Here is a 26011-nt window from a genome sequence, read left to right as displayed (position 1 = left end):
TCACATAATATATGAGTTTCACATACACTAAATATTTTTAACTCCGGTACCTTTTTATCAGTTACTGCATAAAACTGTGCTAGGACATACCCTGAGAGCTTGCCCGACGGATTGTCCTAGAGCGTACTGTTCCCCCAGGTGCCTTGCGAAGGCTTTTCCCGGGTACAGGGGGTGGAAGGCGCCCCCGATGGGCCGGAAGGCGCCGCAGCCGAAGCTCTGCAGCGCGGGGTGCAGGAACTGCGGCGCCATGTGGTGCAGGAACCCTTCCATTGTTCGCAGGTACTCTAAATGCATACAAATATTACAACAAAAGTACTTCTAGATCGTTTATTCTCGCAAGCGTGTAATGGTGGAATTATGTTGGTAGGTATCGAGATAATTCTTTAACACGTTGGCTGCCCACCATACTAGCCCTACAGTTAGTCCCACGCCCCGTAGAAATTTATTGATCCCACCGGTGATGCTCAAAGCATCGCTCTATTAGTGAGGTGCCATGATCATCACCGCTTACTTGTTATGATTTTGATTAGATGACATGTCAGAGGTTGTATATCAACTAGACAAAAACAATTTCCTTGGATGTGACTCGAAAAACTTGGCAGGCCCACTTACATGATGGTATGAACTTATAATTAATGATGGTCTACCAATTTTAGTAGCCCCTCAGAAGCTAGGTGTCTAAAACTTCGAAATAGTCTAGTTGTAGTAAGTAACTATAGAGTAGGTATCCTCTACAAAATAGCATACAAAGTTTGGTTCTTACCCCCAAAAAATCCGCAATGCAATAAATACCCTAAACCGTAAAGAGAGAGAAGAGAGCTTCTGATCCCACCGGTAATGATCATGGGCACACAGAGAAGATTTCGTGATCCCAACGGCGGTGATGGTGATGCTCATGGAAGCCAACGTGTTAACTGGATTTTAATATTGCAAATCTGTACAATGGTTTAACGAGTTTGTAAAATAAAACTATGAAAACGGATTACGACGGATCGCGTATATTGAATTTATAATACATCCCGACGTTTCGAACCCTTTACAGCGTTCGTGGTCAACGGGTGACTCGTCGTAGAGTTTTCATAGTTTTATTTCATGAGTAACTATCGCGGTAACCGATGACAATATTATTATGTGTTTGTAAAAGCTAATTAAGTATACAAGTTAACTGTACAGTGTACACTTTGTTGGTTTATGGCGTTTTTGATAGTGCATTTTAATTGGAATCTGACAAACTTCATGAGCGCATTCTTGAATGAATAGTTTACAACGCAAAATAGTTATTTACGATACAAGTGCGGAAAAGAGGAAATTCAAAACGAGTGGCGATAAATTAAAACACAAGCGCAGGGAGTGTTTTAAATCGACACGAGTTGCGAATTACCTATTCGCACGTGTATCGTACAACGTTTTACAGTACATATGGCCCTTTAAACTTTCGACATATGCACGAAAAGTGCTCTTTTACGCACTAGTGCGAAAAAGTAGCACCATATGTACTGTAAATAATGTAGGTTACAAATAGGTAACCTACATTATCTATACCTTATATATATATACTTTTTTTTATTTCAACACATACAATTATCATTACGGGATGATCCCAATGCGATAATTTAGCAAAAAATTCAATATATAAACATACAAAATACAAGTATAATACCTATAATACGTATGTTTAACAAATCATTTTTTTCCTACATAACTACCTATTCAATATAACAAACGGTTAATAATGCTACTTTTGTGAATTCACTTATCGTAACATGAAAATAGCGAGAATATTATATTTTTAAGTAGTTATGTGTAATCATTACAATATTTTTTCGCCAATATGTACTTACACATAATAGTTTGCTATCCAGTCAGTATACGTAGATGTTATGTTTGTACAAGCTTTTATTTAACTTGCTCTGTTAGTACTTAATGTGCAGTACCGGCCGGCCTAATATAATATATCACCTTTGTATTTTTTTGTATGAGCATGTATAAAGTAATAGTATTATAGTTGGTCAAACCAAATTGTCAGTAAATAAGTTCAAAAAAAAACTATTCATCCTTTTCTTTTGGGTGCTAGTACTAGTGTAAGACAATGATAGAGAGTATGATTCTCTGTATATGTTTGGGTACAATTGATACACCTAACTAATATTTTGTTAATTCGTAAAAGTAATTTAGTGTTTAATTCTATAAGTTACCCATTGTGTACTCTACCAGTGCAAAACTTAGCAGAATACACTTTTAATCTGATATGTGTGTCTTTTCACTTTAATATATAGCCTCCTCATCGAACCCCGAACTAGCTGGGGCTACAATTTTCAGTATTTGTTGTTATTGCGGCATGAGAAATACATCATCTGTGAAAAATTCAACTGTGTAGCTATCACGCTTCATGAGATACCTACAGCCTGGTGACAGACAGACAGACGGACAGTGGAGTCTTAGTAATAGGGTCCCGTTTTTACCCTTGGGGTACGGAACCCTATTAAAAAACCGCTATGAAAAAACCATTACATGAGATCAATTTTTCTCTTCATCTTATCTCGCAGAAAGGACTACTACTAGACTACCTAAAGTAGTAAGTTGGAAATATATAAAAAAGTTCTACCTTAAAAACAAGGTGATATATTATTGGCCGGTACTGTACATACGTACTATCAGGGAAAGTTAAATAAAAGCTTGTAAAAACATCTACGTATATATGCTGACTTGATAGCAAACTATATGTGTAAGTACATATTGACGAAAACTTATTGTAATGATTACATTGCACGTAACAAACTACTTAGTGTAGGCAGGCGTGTCTCACTCCGTGATTTCGTCGCGTCGCTACAAGTACCTGCGGCCGCCCCAATTTTGAGGGTATGCCATAGTAATTGCCGCACACCGCTATGGAACGGACGCCTGCACGCGCTTATTGCGGCGCCTTGCGCGTAGTAGTCGAGTTTTGTTAGGAAGTGAATCTTCTGTACCTAGTACTATTATATATATTCTGCGGTGTAGGTCAAATCCTGGAAGCTAAATTTGACCCACTTCCCGATTTCCAATTGAGCTGAAATTTTGCATTCATATGTTAATCAGATGACAATGCAATATTACAATGACTGATCTGATGATGAAGACATGTGGCCATGAGAGCTCTGTGATAAAACAACGCAAACTAATTATGTTTGGGGTTATTAGAATTATCTCGACGAGTATTAGTTGCCTGTGGAAAGAAAAGTACAATCAGCGATAAAAGCTTGTACCAAAACGCCTGACGCTTCTATTCCCAAACCAAATTCGATTGTACACAGTATAAGTATGTTTACAATTTTTTACAATAAGTACATAATGAAATATATCTGTGGACCGAAAGATAGGTACTTCTTATTTTTTAATTATTACGCATATTTATTTTCTTCACAGATTTTAGTCTGCAGCAAAATATATAAAACGCACTTTCACGGAGAATAATTTTTTTTTTTAAAAGTAGGTAAAGTTAGCCGAGTAACGACCGCTTAACGAAACAGTAATAATTGTTTGTTTTCTGAGCGGTTAGTAGGTATTACGTCCTCAATGCGGTTAGCACAACACAACACTCGGGTCCAGTAGCTGATGGTTCGTTTAGAGCTGAAACAATAAACGCCCGCCGTTTATGTGACTGACAATGTTGGTGGTCGCTATCACAAACAACCGAACTAATAGACATTCGAAGGAAAGTAAAATCCTATTACAGTTTTCATTTATATTTGGGAAGACTTTTTATTTTAAAACTGCTTAAGTAATCAACCCAAGTTATAATCTACTATCTAAAGGTTGAGACTCTCAGCAAGAATGTTATAGGGTCTGCACAGTCAATACCCGCTCACTAGTCACTTAATATTTTCAAGCATCTACTAAGTAAGTTTAGACTTGAACGGTCAATCACTCGGTCTAACTAACAATTTCAATTAGGTAATTGTTTAGAGTACCTCTCACCTTGGGCTTATCCTTTGTGCGTTAACAATTATGTATTGTCCATAGCTATACACTATACAGTTCTGTTCTACCGTGAACCGTGAGCCCCCTAATTAGTGTTGACGTCCATGCCTAGTATAGTTGATTTGACAAATTAGCATTCATGCTCCAGGTACTCAGGCTATAGGCAAATATTGGGCATCTTGAGCCTTTGAGGTGGGTTTTGTCGCTCAGTGAGCAACCGCAATGTTGACCTATTATCAGATCCCTGCATATGCTGCCTCTAGCTTTCAGGTGCGCATAGCTTCAAACGTGCTTGTAAAGGACTACAGTTGTCACATCTAACAATCTAGTTTACACTAATTTCAGACGTTAGCTTCCTTTCAACAATAGTCTAAAAGCTCTCAACTTTGATCTAAAATCTCTGATTTAAGTAAGAGTAGAGATAAACAGATAGGTTAGTCTGAGAAAACATCATATTACGCCTAATGAATAACGGCCACGTGAATCTTATACACACTACGATACAATTTTATTTTCACCACACAAGTTCTTAAGGATCCTCTTTATCTTTCAAAAACGAAAGAGAAAATTGCATTTTATCCAGAAGAGTGGCAAAGTCATTTGATGCAAATTTTGAGTTGATTTTTGATATCGGCGGCGAGATTTCGTATTTTTATAGCGTTAGTGTGGCGAAAAAAAAACTGTGTTTCACATGGTAGCAAAGTTTGTTTAAATATTTTTATATCATGTCGCCAAAAGCTACTAAAAATACTAGAGTGTAACCGTAGTGATCTAAATATTTTATAAAAAATATTATTTTTAATTTAATCTTTGGATTAATTAATTAGGTATTCATTAGCAGAGTTCGGACAAATTATCGCAAAAATAAATATGGTATGGAACAGGATAAAAAAAATTGAACAATTTTGAACTGCAGTTTTGAGTATAATCTGGAAATTTTATTCAAAAATACTGTACATACTACGAGTTTAATAAATCTTGTCCCATTTTGAGATATAAATGATTTTTTCATTTCTCATGCTCTGAAAGAGAGTCATTGTTGTTCTAAAAGGTGCGCAGAAAATGATACGTGTCTGCACTAGAGCATTTCACGTTCGAAGTACGATTTTTTTAATTTTGTTACGATACGCAATTGAAATTTGAGTTTAAATGGATTTGTTATAAAATTTCCATTTTGATGTTTGACTCTCCATTCCATAAATAACGATACTTTTGCCTGAATTGTTAATTGAAAGTACCCTCAAGAAATACTATAAAAATGTATACTTAGCCATGTTTTTAACAAAATACATGCATTTTACTTTTCTCGTATTCGAAATGAAAAGTAGAGTGTTTAACTCGGGTGAAAGGCATCATTTCTGCCTCGGACTATTGGCGCTCTCACTGCGTTCGAGCGCCAAAACACCTCAGCAGAAATAAGTGCTTTTCATCCCTTGGTTAACAATCTACTATTGATGGTTTTGCGATGATTTGTCCGATCACTGTTCATTAGGTAGAACCCTGCTAGATTACATTCTGTTTTTTTAAGACAATACTTACTCTTTGGCTAATGTCAAACATTCCCGCACCGAAAACCCCATCTCCCTCGCGTTGTCCCGGCATTTTTGCCACGGCTCATGGGAGCCTGGGGTCCGCTTGGCAACTTATCCCAAGAATTGGTGTAGGTACTAGTTTTTACGCAAGCAACTTTTTTTTTATACCACGTCGGTGGCAATCAAGCATACGGCCCGCCTGATGGTAAGCAGTTACCGTAGCCTATGGACGCCTGCAACACCGGAGATATTACACGCGCGTTGCCGATCCTTTAAAAACCTGTACACTCCTTTTTTGAAGAACCCCATACTGTAGCCCCTCAAACCTCGGCAGGGAGCTTATTCCACAGCCGAAGCGTACGTGGGAGGAAATTCCTCTTAAACCGCCTAGTACGCGACCATTTAAGTGTTAGGGTGTGAGGATAAACACCCTGCCGATGGCGAGCGGTGCGGTGATAGAAAGCGGCCGTTGGCATCATGTCAAACAATTCTTCAGAGCACTGCCCATTGTACAAGCGGTAGAACACGCATAAGGAGGCGAAGTCTCTCCTTAGACTTAAAGGTTCAATACCGCTTGTGAGTTTGGGATCGTCGACGATTCGTACAGCGCGCCTTTGAACTTTGGACACCGGACACCGAGTTTTTTGGATGCCAGATCAGCCTTCCCTTCCAGGTGGATACGGAATTGGACGTCACTGGAGATGTCGACACCGAGGATCCCAATACTCCCTGACATGGTAAGGGCTGTGCCTTCGAACTGTGGGACCACAGTAAATGGGGTTTTCTTAGCGGTAAACGCGCAAACTTGTGTCTTGGTGGGGTTGAATCGTACTAAATTGTCCCGGCCCCACACCGAAACTCTGGATAGAGTGCCCTCAATATCCGACTCAAGCTTTTCACGACTCTCTAGCACCACGGAACGAGGGATGTTGGCACGGCCTGCGTAATAGGCATCCCCAGTACTGTCGTTTGCATAGCAATGAATGTCGTCGATAGACAACATGTCATTGACTGCCATCTGACCTTCCAACCCAGAGGGTAAACTAGGCCTTATCGGGATTAGTCCGGTTTCCATACGATGTTTTCCTTCACCGAAAACCCCGATGTATGAAAATCACTAAACTACCTAGCTTTGATATATTTTTTAGCATTTCATCCTAATACTTACCTTATCTTATCTTATGATTTTCGGGGGCCCTAGTGGATACGACCCACAGGGATCTTTTGTGCAATTACCCCCTTAAGAAAGATCCATCAACTACTCGAGCTTTTTCGACCATCTCCATGTGCCGGATGATGAACCTCACGGGTAGCATTTTGAATTTCTTTAGTTCCAGAAGCCTGCTCCAAAGTCCTTCATTCTTTGTCTGGCGAGGGCGTGACATTCACACATTACGTGTTTTACTGTCTCTTCCTCTTCGCCACACATTCGACAATCGGTGTTGTCAGTGTACCATCTCGGCCAGAATTCCTTTGATCCCGTAATGACCAGTAAACACCCCTGTTATAATTTGGAGTTATCTTTTGCTAAGTTTCCATAGCTATTTGTATTTGCTCCAACCGGAGTCTACTCCTTGCATAAAGCGCTTTGAGTGCTTTAGACCCGTCAGACTGTCCCATTCTTTTTGATGTTTGGTCTTAGTAAGGTTTTTGATAGCCGTTATAATGGTTCCCTGTGAGAAGCCCAAGAATGGTTCCGGACCTAGAAGGTTTCTTACAGATCCGGCTCTGGCATATTTATCTGCATTTTCGTTGCCCTGGGATCCATACCAGTTGCAATTTGTTTTGCCTTCCAAGCTTGTTCAGATCTTGGACGCCATTGTGCACCAGTCTAGAGTCCACTCTGAGCGCCTTGAGCGCTTTGAGTGCAGCCTCACTGTCGCTGACTATATTATAGATTGCGTCTGCCTAACTATATAAACTATATTCTCATGCATACGGCAATTATAGCATATGACTCGGCTTGGAAGACAGTGACGTAATTGCCCATGCTAAATACTTACCTACCTACATTTAAATACCTCAATTGTATTGTTTTACAATGGGGAAAACCCCTCGTGGTAATATTGATACCCGAGCGTGAAATATTTCAAAGTTGAACTACGACCGTAGCGAATAACGTGGTTCGAAAAGTGGACTCTAGGGCGCAGCGAGAGTTTTAAGGCACGAGGATTAAATCGGTTATTTGATCCACACGGTCGCCAGGCCGACCGCCGGGGCCTGGCAGACGGGGCCAGCGTCATGTTTTCCCGATGGCCAGGCTGAGATTTCCGTTACACAAAATATCAGAACATCACGAATGTAGCCGCCGTGCAGGTCAGGATCACGACGACTCAAATAAAAAGCTGCAATTCTTAGCGAACTGATATATTCTTCCAACTAGGTAGCGTTCCGTAGTGAACGAAACGCCAATGTCTCTGTCGAACTTATATGGAAGAGTGATAAAGAGAGACTACTGTAGGTATCGCCACGGAGCTAACGGTTGGCATCTTGCATCACGCACCCAGTTCTTGAAGAATAAAGAGAGCTGGTGTTATGAAAAGATTTTTTTCTCGTAAAGAAATTTCTGGCATTTCATTTATCTTTATTTTTTTAGTTAAATGTGAAATGAAATTCAGACCAATCAAAAAACTAGTCGGTAGAAGGGTTTAATTAGGGATGTGCCGCTGTAAAGTTTCCAAAATTGTGAGATTTATTCAAGGGAAAAGTTTCGTAAATCTCGTATTTTCCAGAATTTTCTAAGAACATTCCAATTTTGAGGAAATTTTTCACAACTTGCACATCCTGTAGTTATGATAGTTGTGTCCACAAAATCTGTTTAAGAAATTTCCAATGAACTACCAAAATATGATATTTTTATGTCAAGAATGACAAGATCAATTACTCAAATACTTAGGTACCTACTTGCAAATCGTAACTTTAAATAGGTAACTTTTAGGCATTATTATTTAGGTATCATAAGGAAATAATAATAGTTCATATTTGCAAAAAGTAGTAGGCAGCTAATATTTTAATATCGTTTATATAAAACATCTACTTTTGTACCCATTAACTACTCGTAATTAGTGCACTAGGCAATGTACTCCGCATAGTTTTTTATTACAATAATTCTGATGTGTTCGCAACTTTACCTAGCTGAAGACCAGTTGGCGCATGTTACTTGCAGCTACCATTCTATTGTGGTTACACGTAAACACTCGAGAAAAGAATAGTATGGCCGGAACCCGCGTTAATACCACTAACGTAAACGTTATGAAATGATACACATGGTGCATTAGGTGGAACGCCTGTTCCAAACGTAATCCTGCTTATCAATTAGATTAGAGGTAAACTATAAACTGAAGTAGATGGCATATATTAAATATAATTCTTATTTCTTCTTTAATAGTTATATGACATCTATTTCAGTTTATAATTTATATACTTATCGTAGTGTGACTACTTAAGAGGCCGGTGTCGATTTTAGTCGCAAAAATGTAATATTGATAGATTAAGTCCGTGAAATTTTACACCTTTTGTTACCTAATTGAAATAACAAGTACTGGTTTCTATTAGCTCGTCTTCTTATTTTACCTTTTATCAGATCAGTTTTTTGAAAACAGACACTAAATTAGTAATGTTTGCTTTTCTGATGGACGTTTAGGTAAACACGCGTAAAGCACTGATTTTGTCGCTCTTATTTGTAAATTTCGTAAAGTTAGGACTGCTAAACATGGTAATTTTGTATTACACATATCCTGTACTTGACGTTTATCAGACTACATTTTTATTATAATGACTTTGAAGTAGTGTAAATGAAAGTTAGACGAAATCAATTTTCTCCAGAAATTACTTCAAAACAAGTGACAATTTCTCTGAAAATCGACTTAATTTCAACGTAATTTTGATACTTAAACAATCTACAACATTTGCTGAAACTATACTTATACATCAATTTGTGTAATTTACCACCATGATTTTTTGATGAATTTTTAAAAACTGCCCCTTCTCTTCATGCATTACCGGTGACGCACGCTCGCGACCTCATTATTAAAAGGCAAGATGAGAAGACGTGCTAATAGAAATCAATACTTGTTATTTAGATATTACGTAACAAAACGTGTATAATTTCAACGACTAAATCTATCAATTTTACATTTTTGCTCCAAAATCGACTACGGCCTCTTAAAACACAAATCAAAAATATTTAATAAAATAATTTGATTTGTTTTCAAAGTTGTGTAGAGGAGAGTTGTGTAGTTTTGTATTTTCATAGCAAAATAGTAAAACTATTGTTAAAATGCAATTCCAACTATTGGTAAATTTATACCAGTGATTTGCATCCAATTGCAATTCGTCATAACTTGACGGCAGCGTAAACAAATATATAATATTGTAATTAGATTGTACGTAAGGAAGTGATACTAAGATATTATACTAAAATTCGTATTTGAAATAGTATTTTTTTCTCCTACTACCACATTGATAATTCTAGTTCTCAACTTGTTTTAACTTCTTTATTTTTTTCATTGCAAATACTATTATTAATATAAGACATATGTACCTTAAGTTTACAATGCAGGTTTATTTCATCTATTTGTACTTAGTAAATTATTTTGGTGGCCCATAGGTAATGTACTAGAAAGCTTTATCATTTAATAATATTAAAATAACAAATAACGCTAAAAACTATATTTACTTAAAAATAAAACAACAACAACAAATAACAATTTGTGCGTGACATAGGCCGTCGACTTAGGCAAAAGGGGGAGGACCCCCGCTCATAATCGTTGGTGGTGCAGAGGCTGTCCATATAGATATAGCCATCCAGCGGGGTAATGCCGTCAGCATTATGGGTACTTTTGTAAAAGATATCAAGTGCTAGTGAGATCATCAGATCATAACACATGTTTAAAATCCAATTTATATGTAATTTAAATTTATTGATGTATTTTTGTACTTTTCTTTCGTTTTCTATCTTAACACGTATTTCACAAACAGCAAATCATCTATCCGGCCGTTTCCGTTTGAACGGACATCAATATATCAGATTGTAATAGGCCAATAAGCGGGCAATAAAAAGGAGCAAGCCGCCGGTGAAAGAAATACGGTCCTGATTTATGCCCGATAGGAATGCGCACCGCCCCTTTTTCAATAAGTCGCGATAAGAATCATTGCTACTTGCACCACTGTGCTAGGGTATGCAAAAAAACTAAAAAATAATTTACTTAAGTTTTAAGTTAAAATAAAAAATACAAGTAAGTATGTACCTAAATTTTTCTTCTAAAATAAGCCATAGTTACTTAGACCGGTTTTTCTATTTAACTTTTCACATTAGATGCGTTAGAGCAAAACCTAAACTTACCGCCAGTGCTGTACCAACGAGTCATATACTTCCCATATGTGTGTGAAGCATAACGCATGTGATACAATTCAGCTGCGTGGAATTCATATTGTGTAGAATCGCGAATAGGAAGAAACAAGATTGTGAAGAAATAATGACTGTGAAGAATAACGCATGTGATAAAATTCAGCTCTGGGAAATTCATATTGTGCAGAATCGTGAATAGGAAGAAACAAGATTGTAAAGAAATAATGACTGTGAAGAATAACGCCTGTGATAAAATTCGGCTGCGTGGAATTTATATTGTGTAGAATCGCGAATAGGAATGACTGTGAAGAATAACGCATGTGATAAAATTCAACTGTGTGGAATTCATAATATGCAGAATCGCGAATAGGAAGAAACAATAATGGCATAAACATCGAGTAATCCCTATAAACAATGTTTCTTTTTTTTCATATTCAAGTAATAGCCCTCCTTAAATTGTATACATACCTGAATAAAAAGACCAATGTAGGTAAACGTCGATTTGCATTTAATTTATATTCTTGTAACATTTCGGTAAGTATTCGTTATAATATTGCTTATCCTATATATAATTTCCTCTATTAATTACAATCGAAATCAGAAAACATAATAATATGGGTAGGTAGGTATGTAGGTATCCGTACATTACGAAGCGACATTCTACGATACCCCAAACCGATTAATCAGGAAGTTACCTAAATCAATTAAATCGTAAAATATATCCAAAAACCAATGCGTATATAAATTTATAAAAAGTCGGGAATTTGGCCGGAAACGATACAAAAATCTGTTACTAATTTAGTAAGTATGTACCTATTACTGTCAGTAAATACATAAAAAAATGCAACTTAACTGTTAACTACTTAACAAATATTTTTTTTTCAAAGAAACCAACTTCCTAATTGCCCCTATTTTTCGTGGATATTTAAATGTATGCGTATGAGAGAAAGTCTTCCACAAAAACTAATGAAAATGCTAAAATGGTCTTCTTGCATGAAGGGTTCCAGTCTTCCCTTGATTTTATTACTCTGCTTCCTACAAAGCCAAATGCCTATGTAAAATACTCACAACACACAAGTAAATATACTTTCGCTTTGCAGTTATGATAAATACGGTATTACCATCAAGCTTCAACAAAATGATGTCGTAATCCCATTATTAAACGGACTTCACTTTTTTCTTGGCCACTGAAGTTTTTTTCTGAAAATTAGAATTTTGTTTAGCACATTGTTTACTGTTTTAACCCATAGATATATATTGTCAGAATACTAAGAATAGTTAAATTTTGTACAATAAAATATATAAAACAAAATAAATACATTTTAAAATTTAAAGAAATGCGGGATGTAGGGTAAGTTGTGGAACATCACATAAATATCGTGATGTTTCAATGTGTACGACTGTTTCAATGTTAGACATGTGACCTTGCCATCATTTAACATATAAACCATCATATCTCAGCCGTTTCTAAAGTTAAGTATTTTATGTTTTGCCATATGGTAGACAAATTATTATCAATTTTCATGGTATTATACTTTTACAAATTTCTCACATATATGCTTTAATTATTTAAAAAAATAATGAGTTTGTTTCATTGTGTACTGGTAAATGGGGTTCAGTGAACATCATGTTTCATTAAACATGAGACCTGTTTCATTGTATACTACATACAAATGTTTCATTGTGAGACTAGGGCGAGTTTTTTTAAACAATTAAAAAAAACTGCACCAAAGAGTGAACGAAATTTAAAAATCTTTAGCTCTAAATAAACTTTAATACACATAGACCACAACAAAAAATTAAATAACGCCAACCTCGATTCTATATCTTCGTTAAAAATTGTGAAACATACATGAAACAATTTACTTTTGCCGCAGGAATTCACAATAATGCTCGTAGCAACGTGCTCCTTCTCCTAGGCGCGCTCGCGTATTGGGGAGGTGCTGGTGGTCCCTGAGCCTGCCTTTGCTTGACAGACGGCACTAGCTAACAACAGCTAGTTTCCGAGAAATCGCAAAGTTTCATTGTGTACGATTGTTTCAACGTTGGACAACTAACCCTATATATCGCCACCAAGCTATTGCTCCTTAATCACTATTGTAGTATTTGTATAGTTTGTTATTTATGTTTTTTTTTTGTTTTTCGTTGTGATAATGATAAATATTGGGCGAGCGGCGCATAATCTATCAATGTAATAAGACTAAAAGCCCCGTTTAGACGGTTCAGGAACTTGCATGAGATTTTCGTTACATTTCGTTACATCGCGCTATTTGGTCGATCGACTGAATTCATTGTACTTTGTAGTGAGCAATGTATCGAACATTGCATGCTAGTTCTTTAACCGTCTAGCTGGGGTTTAATAAGCCCTATACATCTTTTTTTGTTATGTAGTGAGCAATGTATCGAACATTGCAAGCTAGTTCTTTAACCGTCTAGCTGGTTTAATAAGCCCTATACATCTTTTTTTGTTATGTAGTGAGCAATGTATCGAACATTGCATGCTAGTTCTTTAACCGTCTAGCTGGGATTTAATAAGCCCTATACATCTTTTTTGTTATGTAGTGAGCAATGTATCGAACATTGCATGCTAGTTCTTTAACCGTCTAGCTGGGGTTTAATAAGCCCTATACATCTTTTTTTGTTATGTAGTGAGCAATGTATCGAACATTGCATGCTAGTTCTTAAACCATATAAAAATACTAATCTACGTTTATTTAGACCCAAACTTGGTATATTTAGAAAATTATTTTTATTTTAATTTAAAACACGTGACTGAAATGTAATGATGTGATATATTTTTTAAACCGGCTCAGAATGAAAGGGTGGTATTAGGGGCCCACTGACTATCAGTCCGCCGGACGATATCGGCCTGTCATTTGTTCGGAACTGTCAATTTTTTGTTCTAACTGACAGGCCGATATCGTCCGGCGAACTGATAGTCAGTGGGCCCCTAATGAAAGGGTCATTTAATACCACACACGATAGGTTTCTGAACAAAAATATTTTTTTTTTTCATACAAAAAAAAGATGTCAACTCCTTCCCTTTTAAACCGACTTCAAGATTTCAAAGGAGGAGGTTCTCAACGGTTGTTTTTTTTTTAAATGTTTGTTACTCCATAACTCCGTCATTTCTGGACCGATTTTAAAAATTATTTTTCTGATTGTAAGTATATACAGATTGGTGCCGTTTTTGTCAAAAAGCAGTTCTGATGATGGGATCCATGAGGAATCGAGGGAACTCCTCAAATGTGAAAGGCATACATATAGTGATTTTTGTATTTTTATAAACAAATCCAGCACTTCCATTTTAAAAAGTGACATTTGATGAAGTGGAACTGCTGATGATGATCAGAACGGAACTCTTCAATGACGCATAGTTCACGTTTGGCGATTTGTCCTCTTCGTTATGTTTGTTAAGCAAGTTAGGTTTTCAAGAAACATTTTTGTCAAGCTCGAGTTCTGATGATGGGATCCATGAGGAATCGAGGGAACTCCTCAAATGTGAAAGGCTTACATATAGTGATTTTTGTATTTTTATAAACAAATCCAGCACTTCCATTTTAAAAAGTGACATTTGATGAAGTGGAACTGCTGATGATGATCAGAATGGAACTCTTTGACGCATAGTTTACGGTTGGCGATTTGTCCTCTTCTTTATGTTTGCTAAGCAACTTAAGTTTTTAAGACATATTTTTATCAAGCTCGAGTTCTGATGATGAGACCCACGAGGAACCGAGGCAACTCCTCAATTGTGAAAGGCATACATATAGTGATTTTTGTTTTTTTATCCACAAATCCAGCATTTACATTTAAAAAAAGTGACATTTCATGAAATAGAAACTGCTGATAATGATCAGAATGGAACTCTTCAATGACACATAGTTCACGTTTGGCGATTTGTTCTCTTCCTTATGGACCCAGACCTAAACTTGGACCCGGACTCGGACCCGAACCCGGGTCTGAACATGGACCCCAACTCGGACCCGGACCCGGACCGAACTCTGACCCAAATTTGGACCCGGACAGCCGGACACGGACCCGGACTCTGATCCGGACCCGGAAATGGTACTACAAAAGTGGGTTAGGTGGGTGGTTGGGTTTTGAACTGCGATTCTCACAGAACAGAACAGCTATCAGAAAAATAGGTTAGGTTAGGTTAGGGCTGTGACCCTTACAGAAACGAAATGCTATCAGAAAAGTAGGTTAGGTTAGAACTGCGACCCTTACAGAAACGAAATGCTACTAGATAATTTTTAAGAAAAAAACCGACTTCAATGGGGGATGCCGCTGAAAGTTCACTTATTGTTGATGGTGCACTCTTAGATTCCAGACAATGAAATGAAAAAGACAGCATCTTTTGCCTAATAATGTAGAACAGGAGGTAAAACCATCCACTTTTCTAGTAGCATTTCGTTTCTGTAAGGGTCGCAGTTCTAACCTAACCTAACCTACTTTTCTGATAGCATTTCGTTTCTGTAAGGGTCACAGCTCTAACCTACCCTACTTTTCTGATAGCAGTTCTGTTCTGTGACCCACCTAAGCCACTTTTCTATTAGCATTTCCGGGTCCGGATCAGAGTCCAGGTCCGTGTCCGACTGTCGGGTTCAAGTTTGGGTCAGAGTTCGGTCCGGGTCCGGGTCCGAGTTGGGGTCCATGTTCAGACCCGGGTCCGGGTCCGAGTCCGGGTCCAAGTTTAGGTCTGGGTCCATAAGGAAGAGAACAAATCGCCAAACGTGAACTATGTGTCATTGAAGAGTTCCATTCTGATCATTATCAGCAGTTTCCATTTCATCAAATGTCACTTTTTTAAATGTAAATGCTGGATTTGTTGATAAAAAAAAACAAAAATCACAATATGTATGCCTTTCACATTTGAGGAGTTCCCTCGGTTCCTCGTGGGTCTCATCATCAGAACTCGAGCTTGACAAAAATATGTCTTAAAAACTTAAGTTGCTTAACAAACATAAAGAAGAGGACAAATCGCCAAAAGTAAACTATGCGTCATTAAAGAGTTCCATTCTGATCATCATCAGCAGTTCCACTTCATCAAATGTCACTTTTTTAAATGGAAGTGCTGGATTTGTTTATAAAAATATAAAAATTACTATATGTATGCCTTTCACATTTGAGGAGTTCCCTAGATTCCTCATGGATCCCATCATCAGAACTCGAGCTTGACAAATGTTTCTTGAAAACCTAACTTGCTTAACAAACATAACGAAGAGGACAAATCGCCAAACGTGAACTATGCGTCATTGAAGAGTTCCGTTCTGATCATCATCAGCAGTTCCACTTCATCAAATGTCACTTTTTAAAATGGAAGTGCTGGATTTGTTTATAAAAATACAAAAATCACTATATGTATGCCTTTCACATTTGAGGAGTTCCCTCGATTCCTCATGGATCCCATCATCAGAACTCGAGCTTGACAAAAATGTTTCTTAAAAACCTAACTTGCTTAACAAACATAACGAAGAGGACAAATCGCCAAACGTGAACTATGCGTCATTGAAGAGTTCCGTTCTGATCATCATCAGCAGTTCCACTTCATCAAATGTCACTTTTTTAAATGTAAGTGCTTGATTTGTTGATCAAAATACTAAAATCACTATATGTATGTATTAACATTTGAGGAGTTCCCTCGATTCCTCATGGATCCCATCATCAGAACTCGAGCTTGACAAAAATGTTTCTTGAAAACCTAACTTGCTTAGCAAACATAACGAAGAGGACAAATCGCCAAACGTGAACTATGCGTCATTGAAGAGTTCCGTTCTGATCATCATCAGCAGTTCCACTTCATCAAATGTCAGTTTTTTTAATGTAAGTGCTTGATTTGTTGATGAAAATACTAAAATCACTATATGTATGCCTTTAACATTTGAGGAGTTCCCTCGATTCCTCATGGATCCCATCATCAGAACTGCTTTTTGACAAAAACGGGACCAATCTGTATGTATATACTTACAAACAAAAAAAGAATTTTCAAAATCGGTCCAGAAATGACGGAGTTATGGAGTAACAAACATTTAAAAATAAAAAAAATAAAAAAAAACCACAACCGAATTGAGAACCTCCTCCTTTGAAATCTTGAAGTCGGTTAAAAAGTGGGTGGTTTTACCACCTTTTCTACATTATTAGGCAAAAGATGCTGTCTTTTTCATTTCATTGTCTGGAATCTAAGAGTGCACCATCAACAATAAGTGAACTTTCAGCGGCATCCCCCATTGAAGTCGGTTTTTTTTTCTTAAAAAATATTTTTAACCGACTTCAAGATTTCAAAAGGAGGAGGTTCTCAATTCGGTTGTTTTTTTTTAAATGTTTGTTACTCCATAACTCCGTCATTTCTGGACCGATTTTGAAAATTCTTTTTTTGATTGTAAGTATATACATACAGATTGGTCCCGTTTTTGTCAAAACGCAGTTTTGATGATGGGATCCATGAGGAATCGAGGGAACTCCAAAATGTTAAAGGCATACATATAGTGATTTTAGAATTTTCATCAACAAATCAAGCATTTACATTTAAAAAAGTGACATTTGATCAAGTGGAACTGCTGATGATGATCAGAACGGAACTCTTCAATGACGCAAAGTTCACGTTTGGCGATTTGTCCTCTTCGTTATGTTTGTTAAGCAAGTTAGGTTTTCAAGACACATTTTTGTCAAGCTCGAGTTCTGATGATGGGATCCATAAGGAATCGAGGGAACTCCTCAAATGTGAAAGGCATACATATAGTGATTTTTGTATTTTTATCAACAAATCCAGCATTTCCATTTGAAAAAGTGACATTTGATGAAGTGGAGCTGCTGATGATGATCAAAAATATGAGAATGGAACTCTTTAATGACGCATAGTTCACGTTTGGCGATTTGTCTTCTTTTTTATGTTTGTTAAGCAAGTTAAGTTTTCAATACACATTTTTGTCAAGCTCGAGTTTTGATGATGGGGTCCATAAGGAACCGAGGGAACTCTTCAAATGTGAAAGGCATGCATATAGTGATTTTTGTATTTTCATCAACAAATCCAGCATTTACATAAAAAAAGTGACATTTGATGAAGTGGAACTGCTGATGATGATCAGAATGGAACTCTTCAACGACATATAGTTCACGTTTGGCGATTTATTCCCTTCGTTATGGACCCAGACCCAAACTTAGACCTGGACTTTATTTTGAACTACGATCCTCACAGAACCGAACTGCTATCAGAAATTGGGTTAGGTTAGCTTAGAAATCGGTTTCGTAAAATAGTGCTTTTTACTTTTAAATTTTTTTAAAATTTGTACTGGTTCCAATTCATGACTTACTTTATTGATGAGTGTTAATATTAGTTTCCTTTAAACGTCGTAATCAACATAGAAAACCTACTGTTAATGTAAGAATACGCAAAATATACATATTTCATATTTTATTACTTACCTCTTCATCATTATAACACGTTTATTTTTTAATATTGAAAAACTGTGTTTAATAAGTTGTCTGAATGGAACGGAATAGCTATGGAAGGTAGAGGTAGGAATAGCTTCCGAAACGCCTGTCAAAAAAGAGGCGTTTTTTCTTACTAAGAGGCGTTTTAAGTTTCCAAAGTTTTTATTCCTTACTTGTTGTTTTTATTATTTTTTCGCAACTGTATTAAAAAACGTCGTTTGATACACGTGCGGAAATGTCATTCTTCACTCGTCCCGAGTCTTGTCACGAGCCGTAGGCGTATCTTGGTACTCGTGAAGTAATGACATACTTTCCGCCCTAGCATCGAAATGTACTATTATATGGTTCAAGAACTAGCATGTAATGTTCGATACATTGCTCACTACAAAAGAAAAACAAGATGTATAGGGCTTATTAAACTCCAGCTAGACGGTTCAAGAACTAGCATGCAATGTTCGATACATTGCATACTACAAAGCATAGAGTAACTTATACTAGAGCGGTACTGTCATAGTAAATTTTGTAACCCCAGTAAATTCACTGCCATCTGTCGACACACTTTAAAACTAAAAATTAAGATTTATAAAAGTACGATAGAATGTATTTAAATATAGATAAATGATTTTTTTTATTTGCATTAATTATTTTTACGATTTTGACCCATGTTCTTTCACTGATATGCGTTAAAATTCATGAAATAAAACTATGAAAACGGATTATATCGCGTATATTGAATTTATAATACATCCCGACGTTTCGAACACTTTACAGCGTTCGTGGTCAACGGGTGACGGGGTAGGGCGGGGTAGGGGGGGGGGGTAGTTTTATTTCATGAGTAACTATCGCGGTAACCGAAGACAATATTATGCGTTAAAATTGTTAAATAACAAACGAAACCGTCAACGCCATCTATACGACTGTAGGCCAAAACTAGTAGCGCCCTCTGAAAGAGAATCAAATTTTCTTGATTTTCGAGGCACGTTTTTTCCTTAGACTGTATCTATCTATTACGGAGTTATATCTATCTTTGCTACAAAGTAAGCCTGACCAGTAATATATGATCATGCGCCATGTTGCGGAATTTCGTTGGAACTAATTTCTTACACTGGCAATAATTCTAATGATAGGTTGTCACATGGTTGTCATCATTGCCAGTGTCATTGTGGCGGTTTACTTGAATAATACGCAAGTGTTGATTATTTAATAAATAATGACAAAAAATGCCTAAAACTACATAATCAAGAGCGAAACATTGTAAATAATGTATACAATAAACTGCTGGAAATATAACGTTCGGGAAATAAAACTATTACGCTACAAAACATTTCCAAATTAACATCAGAACTGACAGGTAAACAAATCAAAATGTCATTATAGTCTGGTTATTTAGAATTGGTTATTGTACTGTTATGTTATTTATGTTACACATATACGAGCGAGGAAATACCTACAGTAACAAAAATTGTTTTGAATTTAAAATATATTTATTATGGCTTTGGAGCCGATCAATCTTGATCATTGACAATGTACCAAGCGTACATAAGGTTACGGAATACGTATATCTAGTAAGAATCTAAATAAAATAATTTTTCAGCTATAGAACTGAGCTGAGCTGGTATGTTACAACTAAATCAAATTAATAAGTATCTGCAGTAATTATAGTTTTTATTATTTTTATTTTACTTATAGTATCAGCGCTGGTGGCCTAGCGGTGAAAGCGTGCGACTTTCAATCCGAAGGTCGCGGGTTCAAACCCCGGCTCGTACCAATGAGTTTTTCGGAACTTATGTACGAAATATCATTTTGATACTTACCGCTTTTTTAGTCTTTTTTCTATGAAGGAAAACATCGTGAGGAAACCGGACTAATCCTAGTAAGGCCTAGTTTCTCCTCTGGGTTGGAAGGTCAGATGGCAGTCACTTTCGTAAAAAATAGCGGGTACGTCAATTCTTGGGATTAGTTGTCAGGCGGACCCCAGGCTCCCATGAGCCGTGGCATAATGCCGGGATAACTCGAGGAAGATGATGATGATATGCAGTAATTATAGTCATTAATAAACTTTCTAGGTAAATTAGAGGCATCGATTATGCGAATAACGAGAGAAGGTTGTTCCTTCTCAGAGGGCCTACCGCGAACACCAAAGTTCGCAAATTGCGGGTGTTTTTCTCTTTTACTCCAATTAAGGCGTAACTAGAGTGACAGAGAAAGATACCCGCAATTTGCGAACTTCGGTGTTCGCGGTAGGCCTTAAGGTTTTAGGCCGCCAAAGAAAAACAAACCGAACACAAAAAAGTAGATACAATTAGACGATTTTGACCTATGTGTGATACGTAAGAAAATACGTGAATTTTATACGGTAAAAAAAAGAAGTACCTAACGACAATAAAAAAAAAATGTTTACCGAATATTTAGATTCTGATTTTGATTATTTATTATTTATTTATTTATTTTGATTACTATGAACAAAAGTATGTAAGTCAAAATAACGAGTTGTCAATCCACGTTGTTCAGACTATACTGAACTGTTGCCATATAAATGAGAATAATAGCGCCCTCTTGACAATGATCATATATTTCTGGTTTGCTTTACAATGAATGAAAAACGTACTGACGAACCCGTATGCCTTGAACTCTAAGACACGCAAAATACGCTCTGAGAGAATTCACTTGAACCTGACTCTCAAACATCTTACAGCTACGAGAAACAAATGTATGGTGGTCGATGTTGCAGTTGTTGTTTCTTACTTCTGGTCATTACGGTTTTCTCCGATTATGCATAATATGTTATATGCAGGGTGGAAAAAATTAATGGGCCCTGGAGCGAAAGTGCCTATAAAAACCTTAAGTTAGCTCATTTTACTCAAAGGAAACATTCTTTTATTTTTAAAAAGAAACAGAGCTGTAGTTTTTCTTTTCAATTTCGCTTGTCTAAATTTATTTTCGTACTTTAAATATTCGAATTTATGGATATTTTTTACGACAGACGAGTGTAAGACTTAATGTTTCATGGAGAAATGTTATCGTTAACTGTATCGGCTAGTAGAATAAAATAGTGTTTATTTTTTGGAATTCTTAGTCGGTTCGAATCCTGGGTGAGCCAAGCGAATTTAAAAAATCTTTGAATGCAGTTTTGTTTCTTTTTAAAATAAAATAATGTTTCCTTTAAGTAAAATGACTTACTTAAGGTTTTAAGGCACTTTCCCTCCAGGGCCCATAAATTTTTTCACACTGTACCTATACACCCAAGTGTGCCCAAATTGTCAGTAGAAAAAGGCGAGAAAGTGAAATTTCTATGTGAAGTACTCTTCAACTAAAATAATACGAATATGTAGTTGTTACAGTTGAAACCTACCTGTCAAATAACTAACATTTATTTTTACTTAGCTGGATTAAATGACAACCAAAAACAACCATTTGACATTTTCCTGAGTTTATCTTGTGACAATACTGAATAAAAAAACGAAAGAACTTGCGATTGTTGCGTCACTCACTCATAGATAAATAGTTATTTGTGCAACAAGAGAGGAAAGTTGGTTTTTCTTGCGAGTGTTTATTTTGAGTTCCGAGAAAGCGAAAGATTCTATAATTGAATCACGAGCGAAGCGAGTGATTCTAAGGTAGAATCGAGCGTAGCGAGGGACTCAAAAACACGAGATGTAAAATAACTTTGCTCTCGTGTTGCACACATAATTTTTCACCTCAGTAGTGAGAACGTATTTAAGGTTAAAATGTATTTCGAATTACACAGAATAAACAGAAAAAAAAGTATTATAATATGTACGATACGATACGATACGATACGATACGATACGAGACGAGACGGGATCGGACCGGACCGGACCGGACCGAACCGGACCGAACCGGACCGTACCATACCGTACCGTACCATACCATAAAAAAAATGTAATAAAAGTATGAAGTTCATGGCCTTTACTAAATTAAAAAGCTACATTGTTTCACTCCCTGGAGTGAGGAAAGTCGCACTTTCCTCACTCCAGGGAGTGACGAAAGTAGGCTTGTTCGAGCTGCTGAGGTGAAAAGTAATAGCGTGTTGTGAATACGATACCTTTTACCAAGCTCTTATTTTTGCCCGGCTTTTATGCTTTAGTTATTATTCTGAGGGGTCCAGTATAGTATGAAAATATTAGTTCCAGTGAAATTCCGCAACATGGCGCGTGATCATATATTCCTGGTCAGGCTTTAGAAACAACCCTAAATGTGCTATCTTAAAAAAAAAAACTTTGTGTCACTTCCATTGTATTTTATAAGGTTTTACTATTAGTTACATAAAATACTTCGCCTGTATCGATGTCTGTTTGTATTTTTATAGATTTGGTGCTAATCTTTGCTAAAATATTTTTAGCTTTAAATGAATACCTATGAGCAGTTGATTGCGTTTAGGTAGCTATAAGTACTCTTCGTTCTTTTATCTGGCACCTGTCCTCGTTATTTGACGTGATTTTACATTTATTTCCATTCTATGAGTAATTTTTTTTGCGTCCTATTAATGTTTTAAAAACAATGTCGATTCTGATAATTTTCATACAAACATGTTTTCAAATTTTTATTGTAGGTAATATATATACCTATCGTTATGTTTATGTACAAACTGGTTTGTGTTGTTAAACACGTTATTTTTTGGTTTCGCAAATGCAATCGTGCATTTTTATAGAGTTTTGTGTTTATAGCCTTTTTGAGCAGATAGTTCATATTTTTCTATTTAAAGGTATTTCTCTTGCTGCATTATCAAGTCAAATAATATCTCCCAATTCCCATACAACAAAAGTGAACTTTTGTTGTTTTTAAAATCTGTCTGTCACTGAGCTCTATTAAATAATCTCTATATCATTAGATTCTATAGTAATGAGCTCACTGATCATTTACAATACCTGGCACCCATAATGAGACGTACCCCACAAATCCTGTGGTTTTAAACTCAGGCAACATTTTACCATAAACAAGAGTAATAGAGCTGCTTATGTTTGACGATTCATTTATTTCCATCTGTTTTATGGCTCCTCTACACGATGGGCCATCATACTGGTCCACTAAGATGGGCCAGCGTGTAGCCATTACAGTTTTACAAAGAAATGGCGTAGCACTGCTGCAGTCCACGAGTGGAAAAAAAAACATAGTTTTATTTTGGTTTTTATGTTGAAACCAATTTCAGTATCTTTCATTAAACACGTCGAAAACATAAAATACGAATAGGACATCAACTTTTTACCTGCAAATCGATAGTTTTTGCAGGTGTCAGTGAAATATCAAAAAAACAAAACCTACAGTAGGTACTTATGCCATATTTTCTCTTAAGCGTCTCGTGATTGGTGACTATATAACACAACCATTATAATTTTTTTCTGTAAAAACCCTTGAGGCGCGAGTCCGACTCGTAGAGGATATGGTCGGTTTTATTTTATTTAGTGTTTAAAACGATTTATAAAAAGGAAAATCTACAAATGATTCCTGTCATGATGGTTTTTTGTTAGATAGGTATGACGATTATAAGTTCGTCAGTTTTTATTAAAAAAAACCTAGCTTTTCCCGCGACTTCGTCTGCGTGGAATCAGTAACAGCAGCTAAAGTAAGTATAGCGCCTGGATAAAGTGTAATAGCAATCATTCAATTTGAGCATAAGCTTAATTGCTTACTTCAATTATTAGGAAATTCATTAACTCTCTCAATTCCACCCCCCTTTTCACTCTATTTAGGGATGATTTCCGACATAAAAACTATCATATGTCCTTCCTCGGGACTCAAACTATCCCATATGCCAAATTTCAACTAAATTGGTTCAGCGGTTTAAGCGTGAAGAGGTAAATGACAGACACACTTTCTCATTTATAATATTATAAATAATATAAATAATTAATAAATAAATATAAATTGTAATATATACATATACAGTGTGGAAAGAATGAATGGGTTCTGGAGGGAAAGTACCCCAAAACCTTAAGATAGCTCATTTTGCTTAAAGGAAACATTCTTTTATTTTTTAAATAAACAAAACTGCATTCAAAGATTTTTCTTTTTTTTTCAATTTTTGCTTGTCTAAAAGTATTATTGAATACTAAATATTCGATTGTATGACTATTTTGTACGACGGACGAGTGTAACTGTAAGGTCTACTTAATATTTCTTGGAGAAATGTTACCATTAACTGTATCGAATAGTACAATAAAATAGCGTGTTTTTTTTAAATTTTAGTCGGTTCGATTCCCGGGTGAAACAACCGAATTACAAAAATCTTTTAATGCAGTTTTGTTTCTTTTTAAAAATATTTTTTCTTTGAACAAAATGAGCTAACTTAAGGTTTTAAGGCACTTTCCCTCCAGGGCCCATTTATTCTTTCCACACTGTATAGTATGTATGTTTAAAACCATACATTATTGATAATTTTAAACAACATTGGAAACTTTATACGACGATGAACCTAATAATACGTAGGGATAATTATTTTAATAAATAAGTAAGTTAGTAATTATGTAAAAAATAATCAACAAAAAAATATTTTTTACTTTTTATGTTCTTAAAGTTGTCAACTGTATTTAATTACTTAATGTAATACTTGTTTATTTTTTTAAATATGTATATAATAAAATAAAATAAACTAAAGGTCATACGTATGTGATTTTGTTTTCTGAATTACATTGAAAAATGGTATTAGGTATTATACTAATTGACATTCGAAGTCCATTCATTTTTCCACTGAAGCTCTAAAATAAACTTTTCCGCGCTAGTTTAAGCGTAAAACATCTTGAGCGGTTTAAATTGGCATAGCAAACGTAAAATTACTATTACCTAATTAATTATATATTTCATCAAGTAAGTTGCGCAATCAACTGATTTGAAAATAAATTGCAAAACTATTTTCTAATTAAAATTTACTTAAAGTTAAGTATCAAATGTACATTACGTACGACGGATACAAACCACAAAATAAACCACCACGTTGTTATATAATAAACTTACCTTACTAGCGCTGGCTGTAAATGTTGTGGCGAAACGACAAGAAAATTGCGGGAGCCCGGGAAAGCTTCGCGAAAACGCGCACTCGACGTGGCGGAGCAGCGGCAACTGCCGCGGGCCTGCGCTGGCTGGGCGGGCGGCCCGAGGACACGCCCCGCTACAGCCACCGACAAAATCACACTTACAAATTTATAACTGAAAAAATCTTCAACGGGCATCTCTTTCATCTAAGTAGATTATAACCACGTAAAAAACTTTTTTTTTACGAAATAGGAGGCAAACGAGCAGACGGATCACCTGACACCCGCAACACCAGAGGGGTTGTAAGTGCGTTGCCGGCATTTAAGATGGGAGTACGCTCTTTTCTTGAAGGTTTGAAGGTCATATCGGTCCGAACTTTAGTATAACATGCTTATTATTAATTAATTATCGAGTTCGTAATTAAATAGCAAACATTCTTAGACTTTAGTAATCTTATATTCGTCTGTACATACCACACCATAAACACACGCGCTTTAAAAAGGCTATCTAAATAAAAACGAAATATGTTATTTAATTTTTCTGTGAAGTTAAAGCCTGACCAGGAATATATGATCATTGTCAAGAGGGCGCTGTTATTTTCATGTATAGGGTGACAGTCCAGTATAGTATGAAAATATTAGTTTCAGTGAAATTCCGCAACATGGCGGGTGATCATATATTCGTGGTCAGGCTTTAGCACTCAGATATTACAGATTATTCTCTACATCGTCGCATTGAAAAAATCATT

General features: G+C 36.2%; 1 protein-coding gene across 1 annotated transcript in view; it reads right to left on the bottom strand.

Annotated features, from left to right (window-relative positions):
* The window catches only part of LOC134754377 (uncharacterized), a 31946-nt gene extending 19925 nt beyond the window's left edge, over positions 1-12021 (bottom strand). The window contains exons 1-2 of the mRNA XM_063690678.1: positions 11964-12021; positions 91-284 (exon numbers count right to left, since the gene is read on the bottom strand). Of these exons, the coding sequence (XP_063546748.1) occupies positions 91-270 (180 nt within the window). The 5' untranslated portion in view covers positions 271-284; positions 11964-12021. The remainder of the gene's footprint in view (positions 1-90; positions 285-11963) is intronic.
* Positions 12022-26011: the final 13990 nt, after the last annotated feature.

The sequence above is a fragment of the Cydia strobilella genome, chromosome Z (assembly GCF_947568885.1).
Source record: "Cydia strobilella chromosome Z, ilCydStro3.1, whole genome shotgun sequence".
In the NCBI taxonomy this organism is placed as follows: Eukaryota; Metazoa; Arthropoda; class Insecta; order Lepidoptera; family Tortricidae; genus Cydia; species Cydia strobilella.
The sequence above is the reverse complement of the archived record's forward strand: the minus strand, read 5'-3'. Positions and strand labels throughout refer to the sequence as shown.